The sequence below is a fragment of the Mustelus asterias genome, chromosome 20 (genome assembly GCF_964213995.1).
Source record: "Mustelus asterias chromosome 20, sMusAst1.hap1.1, whole genome shotgun sequence".
NCBI classification, from domain to species: Eukaryota; Metazoa; Chordata; class Chondrichthyes; order Carcharhiniformes; family Triakidae; genus Mustelus; species Mustelus asterias.
In genome coordinates this window covers 21054340-21078068 of record NC_135820.1, presented here as the reverse complement: position 1 = coordinate 21078068, position 23729 = coordinate 21054340, and the positions used below count along the sequence as shown (strand labels likewise).

At 48.8% G+C, this 23729-nt stretch overlaps 1 protein-coding gene across 7 annotated transcripts in view; it reads left to right on the top strand.

Annotated features, from left to right (window-relative positions):
- pltp (phospholipid transfer protein) overlaps positions 1-23729 on the top strand; it is a 147996-nt gene that overhangs the window by 51648 nt on the left and 72619 nt on the right. For 5 of the 7 annotated variants that reach the window (XR_013500280.1, XM_078236324.1, XM_078236321.1 and 2 more), the window contains exon 2: positions 17824-17948. Coding sequence is in view for 5 of the 7 variants with exons in the window: in XM_078236324.1 (XP_078092450.1) it covers positions 17837-17948 (112 nt within the window). In the remaining 2 variants the exon portion in view is untranslated. The remainder of the gene's footprint in view (positions 1-17823; positions 17949-23729) is intronic. The other 2 variants (XR_013500281.1, XM_078236326.1) reach the window with 1 other exon arrangement.

The following is a 23729-nucleotide window of genomic DNA, read 5'->3' as shown; positions in this document are numbered from 1 at the left end:
ACTTCACCGGGACCTGTGAGGGACACACTTCACCACAACCTGCGAGGGACACACTTCACCGGGACCTGCGAGGGACACACTTCACCGGGACCTGTGAGGGACACACTTCACCACAACCTGCGAGGGACACACTTCACCGGGACCTGCGAGGGACACACTTCACCGGGACCTGTGAGGGACACACTTCACCGGGACCTGTGAGGGACACACTTCACCGGGACCTGTGAGGGACACACTTCACCACGACCTGCGAGGGACACACTTCACCGGGACCTGCGAGGGACACACTTCACCGGGACCTGCGAGGGACACACTTCACCGGGACCTGCGAGGGACACACTTCACTGGGACCTGTGAGGGACACACTTCACCAGGACCTGCGAGGGACACACTTCACCACGACCTGCGAGGGACACACTTCACCGGGACCTGCGAGGGACACACTTCACCGGGACCTGCGAGGGACACACTTCACTAGGACCTATGAAGGACACGCTTCACCGCAACCGGCATGGGACAATTTCACCGGGACCTATGAGGCACACCTTTCACTGGGACCTCGGAGGAACACGCTTGATCAGGACCTGCAAGGGACACATTTCACCAGGACCTGTGAGGGACACACTTCACCGGGACCTGTGAGGGACACATTTCACCGGGACCTGCGAGGGACACATTTCACCGGGACCTATGAGGGACACGCTTCACCGGGACCTGTGAGGGACAGACTTCACCGGGACCAGCGAGGGACACATTTCACCACGACCTGTGAGGGACACACTTCACCGGACCTGTGAGGGACACGCTTCACCGGGACCTGCGAGGGACACATTTCACCGGGACCTATGAGGGACACGCTTCACCGGGACCTGTGAGGGACAGACTTCACCGGGACCAGCGAGGGACACATTTCACCGGGACCTGTGAGGGACACGCTTCACTAGGACCTGTGAGGGACACACTTCACCAGGACCTGTGAGGGACACACTTCACCGGGACCTGTGAGGGACACGCTTCACTAGGACCTATGAGGGACACGCTTCACCGGGACTGCGAGGGACACCCTTCACCGGGACCTGTGAGTGACACGCTTCATCGGGACTGCGAGGGACATGCTTCACCGGGACCTGCAAAGGACATGCTTCACCGGGACTGCGAGGGTCACGCTTCACCGGGACCTGCAAGGGACACGCTTCACCAGGACCTGCAAGGGACACACTTCACCGGGATCTGCAAGGGACACGCTTCACCAGGACCTGCGAGGGACACACTTCACCAGGACCTGCGAGGGACACACTTCACCGGAACTTGTGAGGGACACATTTCATCTGGACCTGTGAGGCACACGCTTCACTGGGACCTACGAGGGACACATTTCAATAGGACCTGCGAGGGACACGCTTCACCGCGACCGGCATGGGACACATTACACCGAGACCTGTGAGGCACACCTTTCACTGGGACCTCGGAGGAACACGCTTGATCAGGACCTGTGAGGGACACATTTCACCAGGACCTGCGAGGGACACATTTCACCGGGACCTGTGAGGGACACACTTCACCGGGACCTGTGAGGGACACACTTCACCGGGACCTGTGAGGGACACACTTCACCAGGACCTGCGAGGGACACATTTCACCGGGACCTGTGAGGCACACACTTCACCGGGACCTGTGAGGGACACACTTCACCAGGACCTGCGAGGGACACATTACACCGGGACCTGTGAGGGACACACTTCACCGGCACTTGTGAGGGACACACTTCACTGGGACCTGTGGGGGACACACTTCACCGGGACCTGCGAGGGACACGCTTCACCAGGACCTGCGAGGGACACATTTCACCGGGACCTGCGAGGGACCAGCTTCACCGGGACCTTTGAGGGACACGCTTCACCAGGACCTGCGAGGGACACACTTCACCGGGACCTGTGAGGGACACACTTCACCGGGACCTGTGAGGGACACACTTCACCAGGACCTGCGAGGGACACACTTCACCACGACCTGCGAGGGACACACTTCACCGGGACCTGCGAGGGACACACTTCACCGGGACCTGCGAGGGACACACTTCACTAGGACCTGCGAGGGACACGCTTCACCGGGACCTGCGAGGGACACACTTCACCAGGACCTGCGAGGGACACACTTCACCACGACCTGCGAGGGACACACTTCACCGGGACCTGCGAGGGACACACTTCACCGGGACCTGCGAGGGACACACTTCACTAGGACCTATGAAGGACACGCTTCACCGCAACCGGCATGGGACAATTTCACCGGGACCTATGAGGCACACCTTTCACTGGGACCTCGGAGGAACACGCTTGATCAGGACCTGCAAGGGACACATTTCACTGGGACCTGCGAGGGACACGCTTCACCAGGACCTGCGAGGGACACGCTTCACCGGGACCTGCGAGGGACACACTTCACCAGGACCTGCGAGGGACACGCTTCACCGGGACCTGCGAGGGACACACTTCACCGGGACCTGCGAGGGACACGCTTCACCGGGACCTGCGAGGGACACACTTCACCGGGACCTGTGAGGGACACACTTCACCAGGACCTGTGAGGGACACACTTCACCACGACCTGCGAGGGACACACTTCACCAGGACCTGCGAGGGACACGCTTCACCGGGACCTGCGAGGGACACACTTCACCGGGACCTGTGAGGGACACACTTCACTGGAACCTGTGAGGGACAGACTTCACCAGGACCTGTGAGGGACACGCTTCACCGGGACTGCGAGGGACACGCTTCACCGCAACCGGCATGGGACACATTTCACCGGGACCTGTGAGGACACGTTACACCGGGACAGCGACACAAGAGATACAAGTCCAATATGTTCCCTATGGGGGGAAATGTAGGAGCAATAAGTTCAGGGGACCCTGGGTATCTGGAATTGGTTGAGAAAAAAGAGAAAGGTTTTTAGAAAATCCAAAGGGAGCAATTCAGCTGCGGCCAAAGTGGAATATAGGAAGAGGGAACTTGAGAAGGGAGTTAAAGGGGGCCTGAAAAAGAACTTGCACAGGATTAGGGAGAATTAAGAGGAAGAGGTTAGCCAGGGATAGACAATGGCCATTTAGGGACCAAGGGGGCAATCTGCTTATTAGCCGCAGGACATTGGAAGGGTGTTAAATGAATACTTCTCATCGGTCTTTACTCAGGATAAGGAGTACGTAGGTACAGAATTCAGGAAAAGGGACTGTGAGGACCTTGAACATTTTCACATAGGAAATGGGGAGGTATTGGAGGTTTTTACAGGCTTAAAAATGGACAATTCCCCAGACCCAGATGTATTGCATCCCAGGCTGCTGTGGGAGGCAAGGCAGGAAATTGCAGGAGCTCTGACACAAATTTTTATTTCCTCCCTGGCCACAGGGGAAGTGCTAGAAGTCTGGAGGACGGCTAATGTAGTTCCACTTTTCAAGAAGGGTGGACGAGATAAACCAGGAAATTATAGACCGGTGAGTCTCACATCAGTGATATGGAAACTATTGGAGAAAATTCTGAAGGAGAGAATAATATCCACTTGGAAAGACATGGCTTTATTAGGGATAATCAGTGTGGCTTTGTCAGAGGACAAATTTGGTCGAATTTTTTGAAAATAGGGTCAAATGTGTGGATGAGGGAAGTGCAGTTGATGTAGTTGTTATGGATTTTAGCAAAGCTTTTGACAAGGTTCCACATGAGAGACTGATTGCGAAGGTTGAAGCACATGGAATTCAGGGAAACTTGGTTAGAGAATTTTATTTTTCACTCAGAGGGTGGTGGGAATCTGGAATGCACATCTTGGGAAGGTAGTGGAGGCCAGAAACCTTACAACCTTTAAAAGGTATTTGGATGAGCACTTGAGACACCATAACATTCAAGGATATGGGACAAGTGCAGGAAAATGTGATTAGCACGACTTTAGTGGTAGTTATTATCGGCGCAGACTTGATGGGCTGAAGGGGCTTTTCTCTGCCCTATGACTGTATGATGTGGAGATGCCGGCGTTGGACTGGGGTAAACACAGTAAGAAGTCTCACAACACCGGGTTAAAGTCCAACAGGTTTATTTGGTAGCACAAGCCACTAGCTTTCAGAAGCTGCTCCTTCATCAGGTGAGTGGGAGTTCTGTTCACAAACAGGGCATATAAAGACACAAACTCAATTTACAAAATAATGGTTGGAATGCGAGTCTTTACAGGTAATCAAGTCTTAAAGGTACAGACAACGTGAGTGGAAAAAGGGTTAACCACAGGTTAAAGAGATGTGTATTGTCTCCAGCCAGGCAGTTAGTGAGATTTTGCAAGCCCAGGCAAGTTGTGGGGGTTACAGATAGTGTGACATGAACCCAAGATCCCGGTTGAGGCTGTCCTCATGTGTGCGGAACTTGGCTATCAGTTTCTGCTCAGCGGTTCTGCATTGTCATGTGTCGTGAAGGCTGCCTTGGAGAACGCTTACACGAAGATCAGAGACTGAATGCCCGTGACTGCTGAAGTGTTCCCCAACAGGAAGAGAACACTCCTGCCTGGTGATTGTCGAGCGGTGTTCATTCATCCGTTGTCGTAGTGCCTGCATGGTCTCCCCAATGAACCATGCCTCGGGACATCCTTTCCTACAGGGTATCAGGTAGACAACATTGACCGAGTTACAAGAGTATGTACTGTGTACCTGGTGGATGGTGTTCTCACGTGAGATGATGGCATCCATGTCGATGACCCGGCACATCTTGCAGAGGATGCTGTGGCAGGGTTGTGTGGTGTCGTGGTCACTGTTCTCCTGAAGGCTGGGTAGTTTGCTGCGGACAATGGTCTGTTTGAGGTTGTGGGGTTGTTTGAAGGCAAGAAGTGGGGTTGTGGGGATGGCTTTGGCGAGATGTTCGTCTTCATCGATGACATGTTGAAGGCTCCGGAGAAGATGTCGTAGCTTCTCCGCTCCGGGGAAGTACTGGACGACGAAGGGTACTCTGTCCGCCGTTGTCCCGTGTTTGTAACAGTGGATCTCTCGGCACTCTACACCAGCATCCCCCAGGACGATGGCATTGCTGCAACTGCCTCAGTACTCAACACCGACAACTGCCAATCTCCAGATGCAATTTTACAACTCATCCGCTTCATCCTGGACCACAATGCCTTCACCTTCAACAACCAGTTCTTCATCCAAAAGAACACCATCCACCAGGTACACGGTACATACTCTTGCAACTCGGCCAACGTTGTCTACCTGATACGCTGCAGGAAAGCATGTCCCGAGGCATGGTACATTGGGGAGACCATGCAGATGCTACGACAACGGATGAATGAACACCACTCAACAATCACCAGGCAGGAGTGTTCTCTTCCTGTTGGGGAACACTTCAGCGGTCACGGGCATTCAGTCTCTGATCTTCGGGTAAGCGTTCTCCAAGGCAGCTTTCATGACACACGACAGCACAGAGTCGCTGAGCAGAAACTGATAGCCAAGTTCCGCACACATGAGGACGGCTTCAACCGGGATCTTGGGTTCATGTCACACTATTTGTAACCCCCACGACTTGCCTGGGCTTTCAAAATCTCACTAACTGTCCTGGCTGAAGACAATACACATCTCTTTAACCTGTGCTTAACCCTCTCTCCACTCACATTGTCTATACCTTTAAGACTTGATTACCTGTAAAGACTCACATTCCAACCATTATCTTGTAAATCGAGTTTGTGTCTTTATATGCTCTGCTTGTGAACAGAACTCCCACTCACCTGATGAAGGAGCAGCGCTCTGAAAACTTGTGCTACCAAATAAATCTGTTGGACTTTAAGTGGTGTTGTGAGACTTCTTACTATGACTCTATGACAAGGACTCCTACTGATAATGCCATGGACAGATGCATCTGTGGTAGGTAGGTTGGTGAGGCTGAGGTCAATTAGGTTTTTCCTTCTTGTTGGTTCCCTCACCACCCGCTGCAGTCTCAGTCTAGCAGCTATGTCCTTTAGGAGCCGGCCAGCTTGGTCTGCGGTGATGCTACGAGCCACTCTTGGTAACAGACATTGAAGTTCCCCACATGTGATGGAGGTTGAAGTACATTCTGTGCCATTGCCACCATCAGTGTTTCTTCCAATTGGTGTTCAACATGGAGGAGTTTTGATTTATCAGCCAATGGTTAGGTTGGGTGGGGGGGGGGGCGGTGGTGTTGTGGTACATGGTAATCAGCTTGCCCATGTTTAATCTGGTGCCATGAGACACATTGAGGTCTGGAGTCAATGTTGAGGACTCCCAGAGCAACTCCCACCTAACTGAAGGAAATTAGGAGAGCGAGAAGGGGTCATGAGAAGACCTTGGCGGGTAAGATTAAGGAGAATCCCAAGGCTTTCTACAAATATGTCAAGAGTAAAAGGATGAGATGTGAAGGCATAGGACCCTTAAAAGGTGAAGGGGGAAAAGTTTGTGCGGAACCGTTAGAAATGGCGGAGGTGCTTAATGAATACTTTACCTCGGTATTCACGGTGGAAAGGGATCTGGGTGGTTGTACTGCTGGTTTGCGGTGGACAGAAAGGATCGAGCATGTGGACATAAAGAAAGAGGATGTGTTGGAACTATTGAATGGCATCAAGGTTGGTAAGTCGCCGGGACCGGATGGGATGTACCCCAGGTTACTGTGGGAGGCGAGGGAGGAGATTGCGGAGCCTTTGGCGATGATCTTTGCATCATCGATGGAGACGGGAGAGGTTCCGGAGGATTGGAGGATTGCAGATGTGGTCCCTATATTCAAGAAAGGGAACAGGGACAGCCCGGGAAATTACCGACCGGTGAGTCTAACCTCAGTGGTTGGTAAGTTGATGGAGAGGATCCTGAGAGACAGGATTTATGATCATCTAGAGAAGTTTAGTATGATCAAAAGTAGTCAGCACGGCTTTGTCAAGGGCAGGTCGTGCCTTACGAGCCTGGTTGAGTTCTTTGAAAATGTGACCAAACACATTGACGAAGGAAGAGCGGTGGATGTGGTCTATATGGACTTCAGCAAGGCGTTCGATAAGGTCCCCCATGCAAGACTTCTTGAGAAAGTGAGAGGGCATGGGATCCAAGGGGCTGTTGCCTTGTGGATCCAGAACTGGCTTGCCTGCAGAAGGCAGAGAGTGGCTGTGGAGGGGTCTTTCTCTGCATGGAGGTCAGTGACCAGTGGAGTGCCCCAGGGATCTGTTCTGGGACCCTTGCTGTTTGTCATTTTCATAAATGACCTGGATGAGGAAGTGGAGGGATGGGTTGGTAAGTTTGCTGACGACACCAAGGTAGGTGGTGTTGTGGATAGTTTGGAGGGATGTCAGAAGTTGCAGCGAGACATAGATAGAATGCAAGACTGGGCGGAGAAGTGGCAGATGGACTTCAACCCGGATAAGTGTGTAGTGATCCATTTTGGCAGATCCAATGGGATGAAGCAGCAGTATAATATGAAGGGTACCATTCTTAGCAGTGTAGAGGATCAGAAGGACCTTGGGGTCCGGGTCCATAGGACTCTTAAATCGGCCTCGCAGGTGGAGGATGCGGTCAAGAAGGCGTACGGCGTACTAGCCTTCATTAATCGAGGGATTGAGTTTAGGAGTCGGGAGATAATGCTGCAGCTTTATAGGACCCTGGTTAGACCCCACTTGGAGTACTGCGCGCAGTTCTGGTCACCTCATTACAGGAAAGATGTTGAAGCCATTGAAAGGGTGCAGAGGAGATTTACAAGGATGTTGCCTGAATTGGGGGGCATGCCTTATGAGGATAGGTTGAGGGAGCTTGGTCTCTTCTCCCTGGAGAGACGAAGGATGAGAGGTGACCTGATAGAGGTTTACAAGATGTTGAGAGGTCTGGATAGGGTAGACTCTCAGAGGCTATTTCCAAGGGCTGAAATGGTTGCTACGAGAGGACACAGGTTTAAGGTGCTGGGGGGTAGGTACAGAGGAGATGTCAGGGGTAAGTTTTTCACTCAGAGGGTGGTGGGTGAGTGGAATCGGCTGACGTCGGTGGTGGTGGAGGCAAACTCGTTGGGGTCTTTTAAGAGACTTCTGGATGAGTACATGGGATTTAATGGGATTGAGGGCTATAGATAGGCCTAGAGGTAGGGATATGATCAGCGCAACTTGTGGGCCGAAGGGCCTGTTTGTGCTGTGGCTTTCTATGTTCTATGTTCTATGTATACCGTTGTGCCACTACATCTGCTGGGTCTCTCTTGCCAGTGAGACAGGACATGTCCAGGGATGGCGATGGTGGTGTCTGGGACATTATCTGTAAGGTATGATTCCGTGAGTGTGACTACATCCGGCTGTAACTTGACTAGTCTGTGAGACAGCTCTGCCAATTTTTGCACAAGCCCTCAGATGTTGATAAGAAGGACTTTGCAGGATCTGTGATTGCAGTTGTTAGGCTGGATTCTCCCACCTCGCCCGTTGCTGCAATTCTCCCACCTTGCCCGTGGCTACAATTCTCCCACCTCGCCTGTGGCTACAATTCTCCCACCTCGCCCGTGGCTACAATTCTCCCACCTCGCCCGTGGCTACAATTCTCCCACCTTGCCCGTGGCTATGATTTTCCCACCTTGCCTGTGGCTACGATTCTCCCACCTCACCCATGGCTACAATTCCCCCACCTTGCCCGTGGCTGCAATTCTCCCACCTTGCCCGTGGCTATGATTCTCCCACCTTGCCCGTGGCTATGATTCTCCCACCTTGCCCGTGGCTGCAATTCTCCCACCTTGCCCGTGGCTATGATTCTCCCACCTTGCCCGTGGCTGCAATTCTCCCACCTCGTCCATAGCTACAATTATCCCACCTCGTCCGTGGCTGGGATTCTCCGGTTCCACTGCTGTGAATGGAGATTTGGCTGAGAGTCAAATTCGCCGTCTGTCTGGCAGCAGTAGTGGGGCGTGCGAGACCAGAGAATTCCAGCCATTGATTCTGGTGGCTCGGTCAATGGAAGTTCGTCCGTCCAGTTTCATTCTTTATTGATTTTTATGTAGCAGTTTGATCGAACCAAATGGCTTGCTAGGCCATTTCCGAGGACAGATAAGAGTCAACCATGTTGCTGTGGGTCTGGAGTCGCATATAGACCAGGCCAGGTAAGGACGGCAGATTTCCTTCCCTAAAGGAACCAGTTTTTACAACAATCCTCAAAAGTTTCATCACCAATACTGAGGCTAGCTTTTCATTTCCAGATTTCTTAAATTCAATTTGAACCTTTTTTGACTCGGCAGCAGAGAAGGTCAACAAAGGGAATCGAGTAAATCTTTTCTCTCTGGATTTTAAGAAAGGATTTTAAAAAGTACCATAAAAAGGCTGGTTAACAAAATTGAGGCTCATGGAGTAGGAAAGTTAGTGTCAGCTTTGATTTTTTTTAAAAGTGGCTTAAGGACAGAAAACAGAGTTGTGGGAAATGGTTGGCAGTGATGCTTTCCAAGGGTCAGTGCTGGGATCGCTCTGTGTTTCTATATATATAAATGACTGTAATTTTAAGGTTTTGCTCCTTGTAGTCGATCCTCAAACCAGTGGAAATAGTTTCTTTCCATCTATGCATGGAATCCTTTAATCAGCTTAAAAACCACAATCAGATCCCCGAAATACATAGATGTTACAAGTCTGGCCTATATATGCTGACATTGCAGGAGGAGGAGTCTCCACATATATCCCCATCCTCAATGATGGGGAGCCCAGCACATCAGTGTAAAAGATACGGCTGAAGCTTTCGCAGCAATCTTCAGCCAGAAGTGCCGAGTGAATAATCCATCTTGGCCTCCTCCAGAGGTCCCCAGCATCACAATTCACTCAATTCACTCCACGTGATATCAAGAAATGGCTGAAGACACTGGACACAGCAAAGGCTAAGGGCCCTGACAATATTCCAGTAATTGTATTGAATATTTGTGCTCCAGAACTTGCCACATCCTAAACCAAGCTGTTCACTGTCATCTACCCAACAATGTGGAAAATTGCCCAGGTATGTCGTATAGAAAAGGCAGGACAAATCCTACCCAACCATCAGTCTACTCTCAATCATCAGTAAAGTGGTGGAAAGGATCACTCATTTATGTGATGTGGGTGTCGCTGGCTAGGCCAGCATTTTCTGCCCATTCCTAATTGCCCTTGAGAAGATGGTGGTGAGCTGCCTTCTTGAACTGCTGCAGTCCGTGTGGTGTAAGTACAGCCACAGTGCTGTTAGGAAGAGAATTCCAGGATTTTGATCCAGTGACAGTGAAGGAATGATGATATTTTCCAAATTACGATATTTTTCAACTCAGGATGGTGACTTGGAGGGGAACCTCCAGGTGGTGATGTTCTTGGGTTTCTGCTGCTCTTGTCCTTCTAGATGGTAGTGATTGTGGGTTTGGAAGGTGCTGCCTGAGGAGCCTTGGTGAATTCCTGCAGTGCGTCTTGTAGATGGTACACACTATTGCCACTGTGTCGGTGGAGGGAGTGAATGTTTGTGGAGGTGGTGCCAATCAAGTGGGCTGCTTTATCCTGGATGATGTTGAGTTTCTTGAGTGTTGTGGAGTAAATAAATAGAAACAGTTTCTGGTGGCTGGAGGATCTCGAATGTGGGGGCACAGTCTCAGAATAGGGGGATCAATCATTGAGGAGACAGTTCTTCACTTGAAGGATTGTGAATCTGTGAAATTCTCTATCATGAGGATTGTGGATGCTCCATCATTGAATATATTTAAGACTGAGATAGACAGATGTTTGGTCTCTCAGTGAATCAAGCCATAGGGAGTATGTGGGACAGTGGAGTTGATGCAGAAGACCAGCTATGATAGTATTGAATGATGGAGCAGGTTCAAGCAGCTGTGTACTCTACCCCTGCTATTTCTTTGGTTCTTACTATGGCCTTACTATTCACTTACTACAACAGGTTTTTTCGATTCCATTTGTTTTTCACAGCCATTTTATTCTCATATTCTCTCTTTGCCAGTCTTATTTTCCTCCTCCTTTCCCCTCTCAGCCAGTTGTATTTAACCAGACTGCTATTGAAGAATTTACCTGATCCATCAAAGACTTGTTTATGTTTCATTATGTTCTCCATTTCTATTGTCATCCAAGGGGCTCTGATTTTGGTTCCTCTGCTTTTTCCTCTTGCTGGAATGTACCTAGCTTGTACCTGAAGCATCTCTTCCTTAAAACACACCCATTGTCCTGTTGCAGTTTTTCCTGTCAGTCTTTGGTTCCATTTTACCCTGGCTAGATGCCTACTTACCACTTTCCAATTAACCACTCTCAATCTAGACATTATACTTCATCTGCAACCTTGCTTTTCTCCATTACTATTCTAAACCTTATGTTACAATGGTCACTCTTACCTAAGTCCACTTGGCCATCGCTTTCCCAGCACCAAATCCAGCAACACCTTCTTCCTCATTTGGTTGAGAACAGAAGGCCTCCCGAACACATTTCAGAAATTCCTCCCTGTCTTTATTCTTTACTCTGGGACAGTGTCAATCAATATTTGGGTAATTAAAATTCCCATTTCACAGTGGATATCACAACTCCATCAATCTTGCTCATAGAAACATAGAATCATGGATAAAAGACAGAAGGAGGCCATTTGGTCTGTTATGTTCATGCTGGCCCTCTTGAGGAGCAATTCATGTAATACCAATATTCTATCTTCTCTCCATAACTCTGCACATTCTTCCTTTTTGGGTAAGTCTCCACCACATTCTCAGACAGTACTTTCCAGATCCTAGCCACTCACTGATTGAATCAGTCTCCACCACACTAACAGAGAGTGAGTTCCTGATCCTAACCACTCACTGTCTGAATATGTCTCCACCACACTCTCAGACAGTGTATTCCTGATCCTAACCACTCACTGTGTGAATCTGTCTCCACCATACTCTCAGACAGTGCATTCCTGATCCTAACCACTCACTGTGTGAATCTGTCTCCACCACACTAACAGAGAGTGCATTCCTGATCCTAACCACTCACTGTGTGAATCTGTCTCCACCACACTCTCAGTGCATTCCTGATCCTAACCACTCACTGTGTGAATCTGTCTCCACCATACTCTCAGACAGTGCATTCCTGATCCTAACCACTCACTGTGTGAATCTGTCTCCACCACACTAACAGAGAGTGCATTCCTGATCCTAACCACTCACTGTGTGAATCTGTCTCCACCACACTCTCAGTGCATTCCTGATCCTAACCACTCACTGTGTGAATCTGTCTCCACCATACTCTCAGACAGTGCATTCCTGATCCTAACCACTCGCTGTGTGAATCTGTCTCCACCACACTAACAGAGAGTGCATTCCTGATCCTAACCACTCTGTGCGAATCTGTCTCCACCACACTCTCAGACAGTGCATTCCTGATCCTAACCACTCACTGTGTGAATATGTCTCCACCACACTCTCAGACAGTGTATTCCTGATCCTAACCACTCACTGTGTGAATCTGTCTCCACCATACTCTCAGACAGTGCATTCCTGATCCTAACCACTCACTGTGTGAATCTGTCTCCACCACACTAACAGAGAGTGCATTCCTGATCCTAACCACTCACTGTGTGAATCTGTCTCCACCACACTCTCAGTGCATTCCTGATCCTAACCACTCACTGTGTGAATCTGTCTCCACCATACTCTCAGACAGTGCATTCCTGATCCTAACCACTCGCTGTGTGAATCTGTCTCCACCACACTAACAGAGAGTGCATTCCTGATCCTAACCACTCTGTGCGAATCTGTCTCCACCACACTCTCAGACAGTGCATTCCTGATCCTAACCACTCACTGTGTGAATCTGTCTCCACCATACTCTCAGACAGTGCATTCCTGATCCTAACCACTCACTGTGTGAATCTGTCTCCACCATACTCTCAGTGCATTCCTGATCCTAACCACTCACTGTGTGAATCTGTCTCCACCATACTCTCAGACAGTGCATTCCTGATCCTAACCACTCGCTGTGTGAATCTGTCTCCACCACACTAACAGAGAGTGCATTCCTGATCCTAACCACTCTGTGCGAATCTGTCTCCACCACACTCTCAGACAGTGCATTCCTGATCCTAACCACTCACTGTGTGAATCTGTCTCCACCATACTCTCAGACAGTGCATTCCTGATCCTAACCACTCACTGTGTGAATCTGTCTCCACCATACTCTCAGACAGTGCATTCCTGATCCTAACCACTCACCGTGTGAATCTATCCCCACCACACTCTCAGACAGTGCATTCCAGATACTAACCACTTGCTGTGTGAATCTGTCTCCACCGCACTCTCAGACAGTACATTCCAGATCCTGACCACGCAATGTGCAAAAATGTTTCTCCTCGTGTCTCCATTGCTTCTTTTGTAAATAACCTCAAATTCGTGCCCTCCTGTTCTCGATCATGCCACCAATAGGAACAGTTTCTATGTCATCTGTTCAGACCCTCATGATTTTAAATACCTCTGTTAAATCTCCTTGCAATCTTCTCATCTCCAAGAAAATAGTCCTAACTTTTTTGATTCTATGGAATTGAAGTTCCTCATTCCTGGAGCCATTCTCATGAATCTCTTCTGCATCTTTGCTAATGCCTTCACAGCTTTCCTCAGTTGTGGTGCCCAGACCTGGGCACACTGCTCAGTTGAGAATGAATGAGTGTTTTATACAAGTTTATCATAATTTCCTTGCCCTTGTACTCCATGTTCCTATTTGTAAAGCCCAGGATACTGTGTGATTCATCAACCACTCTCTCCACCTGTCCTACCACCTTCAGTGATTTGTTCACATTTACACATTTACACTCTGCTCCTTTAGAGTTGTATCTTTTATTTTACATTGTCTCTCTATATTCTTACTACCAAAATGAATCACTTCACATTTCTCTTCATTAAATTTCACTTGCCACTTGCCTGCCCACTCTACCAGTCTGTCTATGTCCTTTTGAAGTTCTACACTATCCTCCTCACAGTTTACAATGCTTCCAGCTTTCGTATCATCTGCAAGTTTTGAAATTGTGCCCTGCACACCAAGGTCTAGATCATTAATGTATAACAGGAAGGACAGGAGACAACTCTGTAATTTCCTGAGGATTTGTTTCTCTCCCTCTCTCTCTCCATTTGGAGGCTAATAGAATACCCCCAGCAGTGTGATCTCACCCTTTGTTTCTCAACTCTGACTCAATGGATTCTGCTCTTGTTCGTTTAATCATAGAATCATAGAATCTTACAGTGCAGAAGGAAGCCATTCGGCCCATCGAATCTGCACCGACCACAATCCCACCCAGGCTCTATCCCCATAATCCCCTGCATTTACCCTAACTAGTCCCCCTGTCACTAACGGGCAATTTAGCATGGCCAGTCCACCTAACCCGCACATCTTTGGACTGTGGGAGGAAACCAGAGCACCCAAAGGAAACCCACACAGACACAGGGCGAATGTGCAAATTCCACACAGACAGTGACCCAAGCCGGGAGTCAAATCTGTGTCCCTGGTGCTGTGAGGGAGCAGTGCCACCGTGCCAGATTCATGACATTCTCTCTTTCCATTATTGTAAGGTCTTCTGTGATCAGCATTGCCAAATCCACCTCCCTTTTCTCTTCCTCTATCTTTTCTCAACACTTTATATCTTAAATGTTTGTTGTACTTGTTAATTCTCAGATACTTTCGACCAGTTTGCTTACTACAAGGTTTTACCCCGGTCCCCTTATTTGCAAGGTGGACAAAGGACAAACACAAGTAAAGGTTCAACAAGTTTATTAATAATAACACTATTAACCCTTAAATTACCCACATCAAACAAGAAGATACCCCAGATTCAAGTATACAACCCGCAAAGATGGTTTGGTTAAACTGCAGGCCCGATTCTCTGAGTCCCTCTGTTCTGTCGTCACGAAGGTGAGTCTCGATGGCAGCTTCTTCCTTCCTTCCTTCTCTGGTCAGTCTTCCGAATGGTCACGGCCGTCTCCTTCGCTCCACAGTCTTCACTCCTGTGTGACTCGAAGTGTGTCCCTTTATCTCCCAGCCTGCTTGCCTTTCCAGAAACTTCTCTGGCTTCTGGCCACTGAGGTCCCAGGAGGGGGTTCCAATACCCAGTGGGTTTCTTGATGTCTGCCTGACAGGGCACCAGGGTCCGCCCCCCCCCAGGTGTCCATCTCCAGGTTGTTGAACTTGTTATCAGATAAGGTATCTACAGGAACTCTTGGTGACAGAAAGTCTGGCTCGACCTGGGCTTCTAACAATAGGCCGATGCATTTCAATGAGGTGCCATGATCTCCTGCTAAGTCTCAGTAGAGTGTAACGACCTTTGATGGGTGGTTGATGGGTCAGGCACAGACACGTCTGTGTATTTGTATAATTGGTCTGCCTGAGGTTTGACTGTGTTTGATTTCAATATGCCCAATTCTTTAATTTAGGATATTGAATTTTATCAGCCTTAAAACTAGGCCCTGTTTATATCACCACTTGTTGAAGCACCATTTTAAGCCACATTTCTGTTAGTGCCGCTGCATCATATTCCACATGGCTGTTTGTGCTTGTCGCTCACAAACTTTAATCACTACACATTGTACGATCACATTGCTTTATAAATCTGTCTTTGTATTCCTCACAGTCTTTCTGTGTTCATTCCTATCTAATATGGACCTATTCCTGGAGTAAATACAAAAATTGGATAGCACGGTGGCAATCGTTAGCACTGCTGCCTCACAGCATCAGAGACCCGGATTCCCGGCTTGGGTCACTGTCTGTTTGGAGTCTGCATGTTCTCCCTGGCTGGAATTTTACTGCCCTGCCTACCATGGGAACCGGAGCGAATGGAGGGTGGTCAATGGGAAGGTCCGTTGACCTCAGGTGGGATTTTATGGTTTTGGGACAAGCAAAGCCATAAAATGCACCCCCCGCGCCCACCCCCCAACCCCGTCTGTGTGGGTTTCCTCCGGGTGCTCCAGTTTCCTCCCACAGTCCGAAAGACGTGCTGGTTAGGTGCATTGGCCATGCTAAATTCTCCCTCAGTGCACCCGAACAGGCGCCAGAGTGTGGTGACTAAGGGATTTGCACAGTAACTTCATTGCAGTGTTAGTGTTGTGACATCAGTAAATAAAATAAATTTTTAAAAATTGATGACTACCTGTCAGTTAACAAACAACAAATAGAAAATATATTCCAAATGTTCCACATTTTACATTGTTTTCCTCATCGCCAATATAGTAAATGCAATAATTGGTGACCACCAGTTAGCTAACAACAGCTAGGGATTTATTAATATTTACAACATATAAATGCTATAATCGATATGTTCATTCTCAGCTCTGGGATCAGTCTGGCTACAAAAGCCCGCACTCTGCCCCGAGATCCCACGCTTATTCCCCATTGGCTGATCAGGTCACAGGACTTTCCTGAGGCATGCCTCTTAAAGGGGCCAGCTATTACAGCTGGCACTGTTTCACACTCTCACTTTATGTATCTCATTCCTGTATATTCCTTCTATTTGCTGGTGCCCATTCCCCCATCGCTGAACTCTTCACCACAATTTTGGGAATGTTCACCTGCCAGTGAATGGAAATTTGGAACTCTCTCCCCAAAATAATTAGGGATGCTGGAGATAATCCGGATTTTCATTGACCGCGATCAATGTAAGGACAATGAAGAAAGGTGGGTAAATGGAGCTGAGGTACAAATCAGTCCATGATTGAACTGAAAGACAAACAGACTGGAGAAGAAATCATAGAAACCCTACAGTACAGAAAGAGGCCATTCGGCCCATCGAGTCTGCACCGACCACAATCCCACCCAGGCCCTACCCCCATATCCCTACATATTTTACCCGCTAATCCCTCTAATCTACACATCCCAGGACACTAAGGGGCAATTTTAGCATGGCCAATCAACCTAACCCGCACATCTTTGGACTGTGGGAGGAAACCGGAGCACCCGGAGGAAACCCACGCAGACACGAGGAGAATGTGCAAACTCCACACAGACAGTGACCCAAGCCGGGAATCGAACCCAGGTCCCTGGAGCTGTGAAGCAGCAGTGCTAACCACTGTGCTACCGTGCCGCCCAGAAGAAGGCAGACCTGCATTTGGAAAGCACCCTGCACAGCTCACAGCCAATGAAGAGATGAAATACTTTTTGAAGTATAGTCACTGTTGTAGGAAACATGGCAACCAATTAGTGCACAGCAAGATCTCAGCATTTATTGCCTAACCATAATTACCCTTGCTAGGCCATTTAAGAATCAACTACATTGCTGTGTGTCTGAAGTCACATGTAGACTGGGGAAGGACAGAAACTAGATGGGTTTTTACAACCATCGACAAGGGATTTAGATTTCAATTCCAAATTTTTATTGAATTCAAGCTTCACCATCTGCCATGCTGGGATTTGAACCCAGGTCCCTGAATTACCTTGGGTCTCTGGATTACTGGATCAGTAACAATGCCACTACACCACCACCTTCTCTCGATGTTCGTTATTGACCAAGAGATTATTGGGGATATCTTCTCTGCTTTGTAATGGTGTCATGTGATCTTTTACAGCCAGCTGATTGGGCAGACAGGCTTCCCCCACCTTAGGGCTGAATGGCCTCCTCCTGTCCCTGTGTAACAGGTCAAAGGGGTGAATGGCCTCCTCCTTTCCCTGTATTACAGGTTCAAGGGGTGAATGGCCTCCAAATGCTTTTATCTTCAGAACAGCTATTTTCATCAGCAGTTCAGGATTTAGATGCAGTGAAATCTCCTTTATAAAGAACTGTTCCAGCTCATTAAGATGATGGACGTCACCATGGTGACGGTGATAATTGTTGTATTGAATGGTGCTCCCCATTGCCATGGTGATGGCTGGATTTTAACGTACTGGCTGCTTGTTTTACAGACACAAGGGGGACATGATGGCGAGCTGGATCCTCTATTGCACAGTCCTGCTGATCACACTGAACACCGCAGTGAGCATCAAACCCGCCTGCAGGATCCGCATCACACAAACAGGACTCAGACTGAGTAAGGTTCTCCAGAGAATCCAAGACAAGACTGCTGCTCCTTCTCAGACTAACACACGCTTATTTTAAAATGGCTTTAAGAGACCAGGTGAAAGTGCAGTGATTAAAACATGCTGTAATTGGAAAGCTGTGGAAGAGACCCGTTTCTCTGTGTCACCCTGCTTGGTGTGAAGCCGCTAATACTAGCTAGCTGTATAGGCAACAGGGAGCAAATAAGATGCTTGAGGAGTATAAAAAGTGCAAGAAACTACTTAAGAAAGAAATCAGGAGGGCTAAAAGAAGACATGAGGTTGCTTTGGCAGACAAGGTGAAGGATAATCCTAAGAGCTTCTACAGGTATATTAAGAGCAAAAGGATAGTGAGGGATAAAATTGGTCCTCTTGAAGATCAGAGTGGTCGGCTATGTATGGAACCAAAAGAAATGGGGGAGATATTAAATGGATTTTTTGCATCCGTATTTACTAAGGAAACTGGCATGGAGTCTATGGAAATAAGGCAAACAAGTAGGGAGGTCATGGAACCTATACAGATTAAAGGGGAGGAGGTGCTTGCTTTCTTGAGGCAAATCAGAGTAGATAAATCCCCAGGACCGGACAGGGTATTCCCACGGACCTTGAAGGAGACTAGTGTTGAAATTGCAGGGGCCCTGGCAGATATATTTAAAATGTCGGTATCCACGGGTGAGGTGCCGGATGATTGGAGGATAGCTCATGTTGTTCCGTTGTTTAAAAAAGGCTCAAAAAGTAACGCGGGAAATTATAGGCCGGTAAGTTTGACATCAGTAGTAGGTAAATTATTGGAAGGAGTACTAAGAGATAGGATCTACAAATATTTGGATAGACTGGGACTCATTAGGGAGAGTCAACATGGCTTTGTGCGTGGTAGGTCATGTTTAACCAATCTATTGGAACTTTTCGAGGAGGTTACCAGGAAAGTGGATGAAGGGAAGGCAGTGGATGTTGTCTACATGGACTTCAGGAAGGCCTTTGACAAGTTCCCGCATGGGAGGTTAGTTAGGAAGGTTCAGTCACTAGGTATACATGGAGAGGTAGTAAATTGGATCAGACATTGGCTCAATGGAAGAAGCCAGAGAGTGGTAGTGGAGGATTGCTTCTCTGAGTGGAGGCCTGTGACTAGTGGTGTGCCACAGGGATCAGTGCTGGGTCCATTGTTGTTTGTCATCTATATCAATGCTCTGGATGATAATGTGGTAAATTGGATCAACAAATTTGCTGATGATACAAAGATTGGAGGTGTAGTGGACAGTGAGGAAGGTTTTCAAAGCTTGCAGAGGGATTTGGACCAGCTAGAAAAATGGGCTGAAAAATGGCAGATGGAGTTTAATGCAGACAAGTGTGAGGTATTGCACTTTGGAAGGACAAACCAAGGTAGGACATACAAGGTAAATGGTAGTGCGGTAGAACAGAGGGATCTGGGAATACAGATACATAATTCCCTAAAAGTGGCGTCACAGGTAGATAGGGTCGTAAAGAGTGCTTTTGGTACATTGGCCTTTATAAATCAAAGTATTGAGTATAAGAGTTGGAATGTTATGGTGCGGTTGTATAAGACATTGGTGAGGCTGAATTTAGAGTATTGTGTGCAGTTTTGGTCACCTAATTACAAGAAAGATATTAATAAGGTTGAAAGAGTGCAGAGAAGGTTTACAAGGATGTTGCCGGGACTTGAGACACTGAGTTACAGAGAAAGGTTGAATCGGTTAGAACTTTATTCCCTGGAGCGTAGAAGAATGAGGGGAGATTTGATAGAGGTGTATAAGATTTTGATGGGTATAGATAGAGTGAATGCAAGCAGGCTTTTTCCACTGAGGCTAGGGGAGAAAAAAACTAGAGGACATGGGTTAAGGGTGAAGGGGGAAAAGTTTAGAGGGAATATTAGGGGGGGATTCTTCACACAGAGAGTGGTGGGAGTGTGGAATGAGCTGCCGGATAAAGTGGTAAATGCGAGCTCACTTTTAACATTTAAGAAAAACTTGGACGGGTTCATGGATGAGAGGGGTGTGGAGGGATATGGTCCAGGTGCAGGTCAGTGGGACTAGGCAGAAAAATAGTTCGGCACAGACAAGAAGGGCCAAAAGGCCTGTTTCTGAGCTGTAATGTTCTATGGTTCTAGCTGGGAAATATCTTGTCACATCATGACTGCAAATTCCACCCACACTTCAGATAGGGGTTACGTCATGATAGCTCAGGAGATGTTTCATCACCAGCAACTCACCTGCCCCCCACCCCCAGACACACGGACGCGCACGCACGCGCACACACACACACACACACACATGGGGGGAGTTTTCCCATCCTGCCCGCCATAGGAATCATAGTGGGCAGGGAGCGGACCATGCAAAGGTCCATTGACCCCGGGCAGGATTTTCCCGTTTTGGGGTGAGCTCGGCTGGAAAATTCCACCCACAGTCTCTCTCTCATACACACACACACACATACATACACACACACATAGTCTCTCACATGCATACACACAAACACATACAGTCTCTCTCTCTGACACAGTCGCTCTCTCTCACACACAGTCTCCCTATCTCTCTCACATGCACAATCTCTTTCTCATACACACACAGTCTTGCTCACACGGTTTCTCTCTCATACATACACACTCACTGTCTCTCTCTCACACACACACACAAATATACAGTCTGTCTCTCACACACACAGGGCTCGATTTTACCATTGCGTTGTGCCCGTTTTCGGGCGCAAAAACTTGGTAAAGTTGGGCGTCAGGCGATTAGCGCAATTTGCGCCCGCGTTCTTGCATATGCCCACTTTACCACGGCCTGAAAACGGCCGCGATCCGAACTGAGCCTTAAAAGGGGCTCAATGGCGATTTAAATGTGTTTGCATGAATTTAAATTGAATTAATGGGCTGCCGGCCCAACTTTACCTGTGTTTCCCCCTTTACCATTACATTCACGCATCCAGATTCAGCGTGAAACAGACATGTTCGGCAAAGATCTCTTTCCGGCACTGCAGCTTCTGAAGAGATAGGTTCAGAGCTTCCAATGGCTCTCTAACTCAGATCGGTGGTCAGACGGAAGGCGAGGAAGGTGGATCAGATCATTCTCTGATGGGGGGGGAGGGGAGGAGGGAGGCCCGATCGTTCTCTGGCTTGGTAGTGCTGCTCCCAGTGACCGGCACAGGGCTGCTGCATTGGCGCTGCATTGGTGCTACTGCGTTGGTTCTGCTGCATACCAGCTGCTGCATTCCAGCTGCATTGGTGCTGCTGCTTCCACTTCTGCATTGGTGCTGCTGCTTCCCCAGCTGCATTCCTCCTGCTGCAATGGTGCTGCATCACAAAGGGGCACTGCATTGGCCATGCTGCACCCAGTGACAGGCATGGGAGTGCTGCATTGCTGCTGCACTTCTGCTGCGTTGATGGTGTTGCAACAAGTGACTGGTACAGGGCTGCTGCATTGGCACGACTGCATTGGCGGTGCTGCATTGTTGGCATTCCAACTGCATTGGTGGTAGTGCTCCCAGTGACCGGCACATGGCTGCTGCATTGGCGCTGCTGCATGGAGATAGTTTAGCTGCATTGGTGGTGTTGCGCTGCGGGTGCATTGCTGCTATGTTTTGCTGCATCTGTGCTGCTGTGCTGCGGTTGCATTGGTGTTGCATTGCTGTTGTGTTTTGCTGCATTGCTGAGGTGTAGGTGGGGCTGAGGTGTTGGTGGGGCTGAGGTGTAGGTGGGGCTGAGGTGTAGGTGGGGCTGAGGCGTTGGTGGGGCTGAGGGGAGGGGATGGAGCAGGAAGGCCCAATCGATCCGTGGTGGGGTGCGGGGAGGCCCGATCATTCTCTGGTTGGGGGTGGGGGGGGGGTGAGGAGGAGGGCCAGATCGCTCTCTGGTGGAGGGGGGAGGGGATGAGTGAGGTCCGATCATTCTCTGGCGGGGGTGGAGGGGAGGAGGGTCGGGTCAGATGTATTTTGGGTGTGGGGGGGCATTCTCTGGTGGGGGGGGGGTACAGGGAAGTCCGGGAATTCTCTGGTGGGGGGGAAGCCCAGTCATTCTTTGGTGGGGGGGGAGGGAGGAGGGTCAGATGTATCTCTGGTTGAGGGGGGGTGGTGGGGAAGGGGGGGGTTTGCTGCCACTCTGTGGGCGATCGGTGGGGATGAAAGGGGGCAGGGAGTTGTGATCGGTCTGGGTAGTGGGGGGGTGGGTGGATAAGGGGAACAGTTATGTTGTGGGGATGGAGCGATATCTGTGGGGGGCCATCAGCCTCGGTTTTTGCTCCCGAGCGGCTTTATCCGCTTTTTGCGGCCCGGGAGCGGTGCGACAGGGGTGCGATTTTTCAAATTTTTTTCTCACTGCGCATGCGCAGCTCAAACTCCGATCGGAGCAGCGATAAGCTCCGCCCACAGCGCGATTCAGACTTGTGAATTTGTTTTCAGGCGAAGTGCATATGGGGGCGCCTGAGAACAGTTTTCCGAGTCGGATCTGAATTGAGCCCAGATTCAGCACTGAGAATCAAAATGGTGAAATCGGGCCCACTGTCGCTCTCTTTCAAACACACAATCTCACTCTATCTCTCACACACAGTCTCACTATATCTCTCACACACAGTCTCACTATATCTCTCACACACAGTCTCACTATATCTCTCACACACAGTCTCACTCTATCTCTCACACACAGTCTCACTCTATCTCTCACACACAGTCTCACCATATCTCTCACACACAGTCTCACTATATCTCTCACACACAGTCTCACTATATCTCTCACACACAATCTCACTCTATCTCTCACACACAGTCTCACTATATCTCTCACACACAGTCTCACTATATCTCTCACACACAGTCTCACTATATCTCTCACACACAGTCTCACTCTATCTCTCACACACAGTCTCACTATATCTCACACACACAGTCTCACTCTATCTCTCACACACAGTCTCACTCTATCTCTCACACACAGTCTCACCATATCTCTCACACACAGTCTCACAATATCTCTCACACACAGTCTCACTATATCTCTCACACACAGTCTCACAATATCTCACACACGCAGTCTCACTATATCTCTCACACACAGTCTCACCATATCTCTCACACACAGTCTCACAATATCTCTCACACACAGTCTCACTATATCTCTCACACACAGTCTCACAATATCTCTCACACACAGTCTCACTCTATCTCTCACACACAATCTCACTCTATCTCTCACACACAGTCTCACTATATCTCTCACACACAGTCTCACAATATCTCTCACACACAGTCTCACTCTATCTCTCACACACAGTCTCACTATATCTCTCACACACAGTCTCACTATATCTCTCACACACAGTCTCACTATATCTCTCACACACAATCTCACTCTATCGCTCACACACAGTCGCACTATATCTCTCACACACAATCTCACTCTATCGCTCACACACAGTCTCACTCTATCTCTCACACACAGTCTCACTATATCTCTCACACACAATCTCACTCTATCTCTCACACACAGTCTCACTCTATCTCTCACACACAATCTCACTCTATCGCTCACACACAGTCTCACTCTATCTCTCACACACAGTCTCACTATATCTCTCACACACAATCTCAGTCTATCTCTCACACACAATCTCACTCTATCTCTCACACACAGTCTCACTCTATCTCTCACACAGAGTCTCACTATATCTCTCACACACAATCTCACTCTATCTCTCACACACAATCTCACTCTATCGCTCACACACAGTCTCACTCTATCTCTCACACACAATCTCACTCTATCTCTC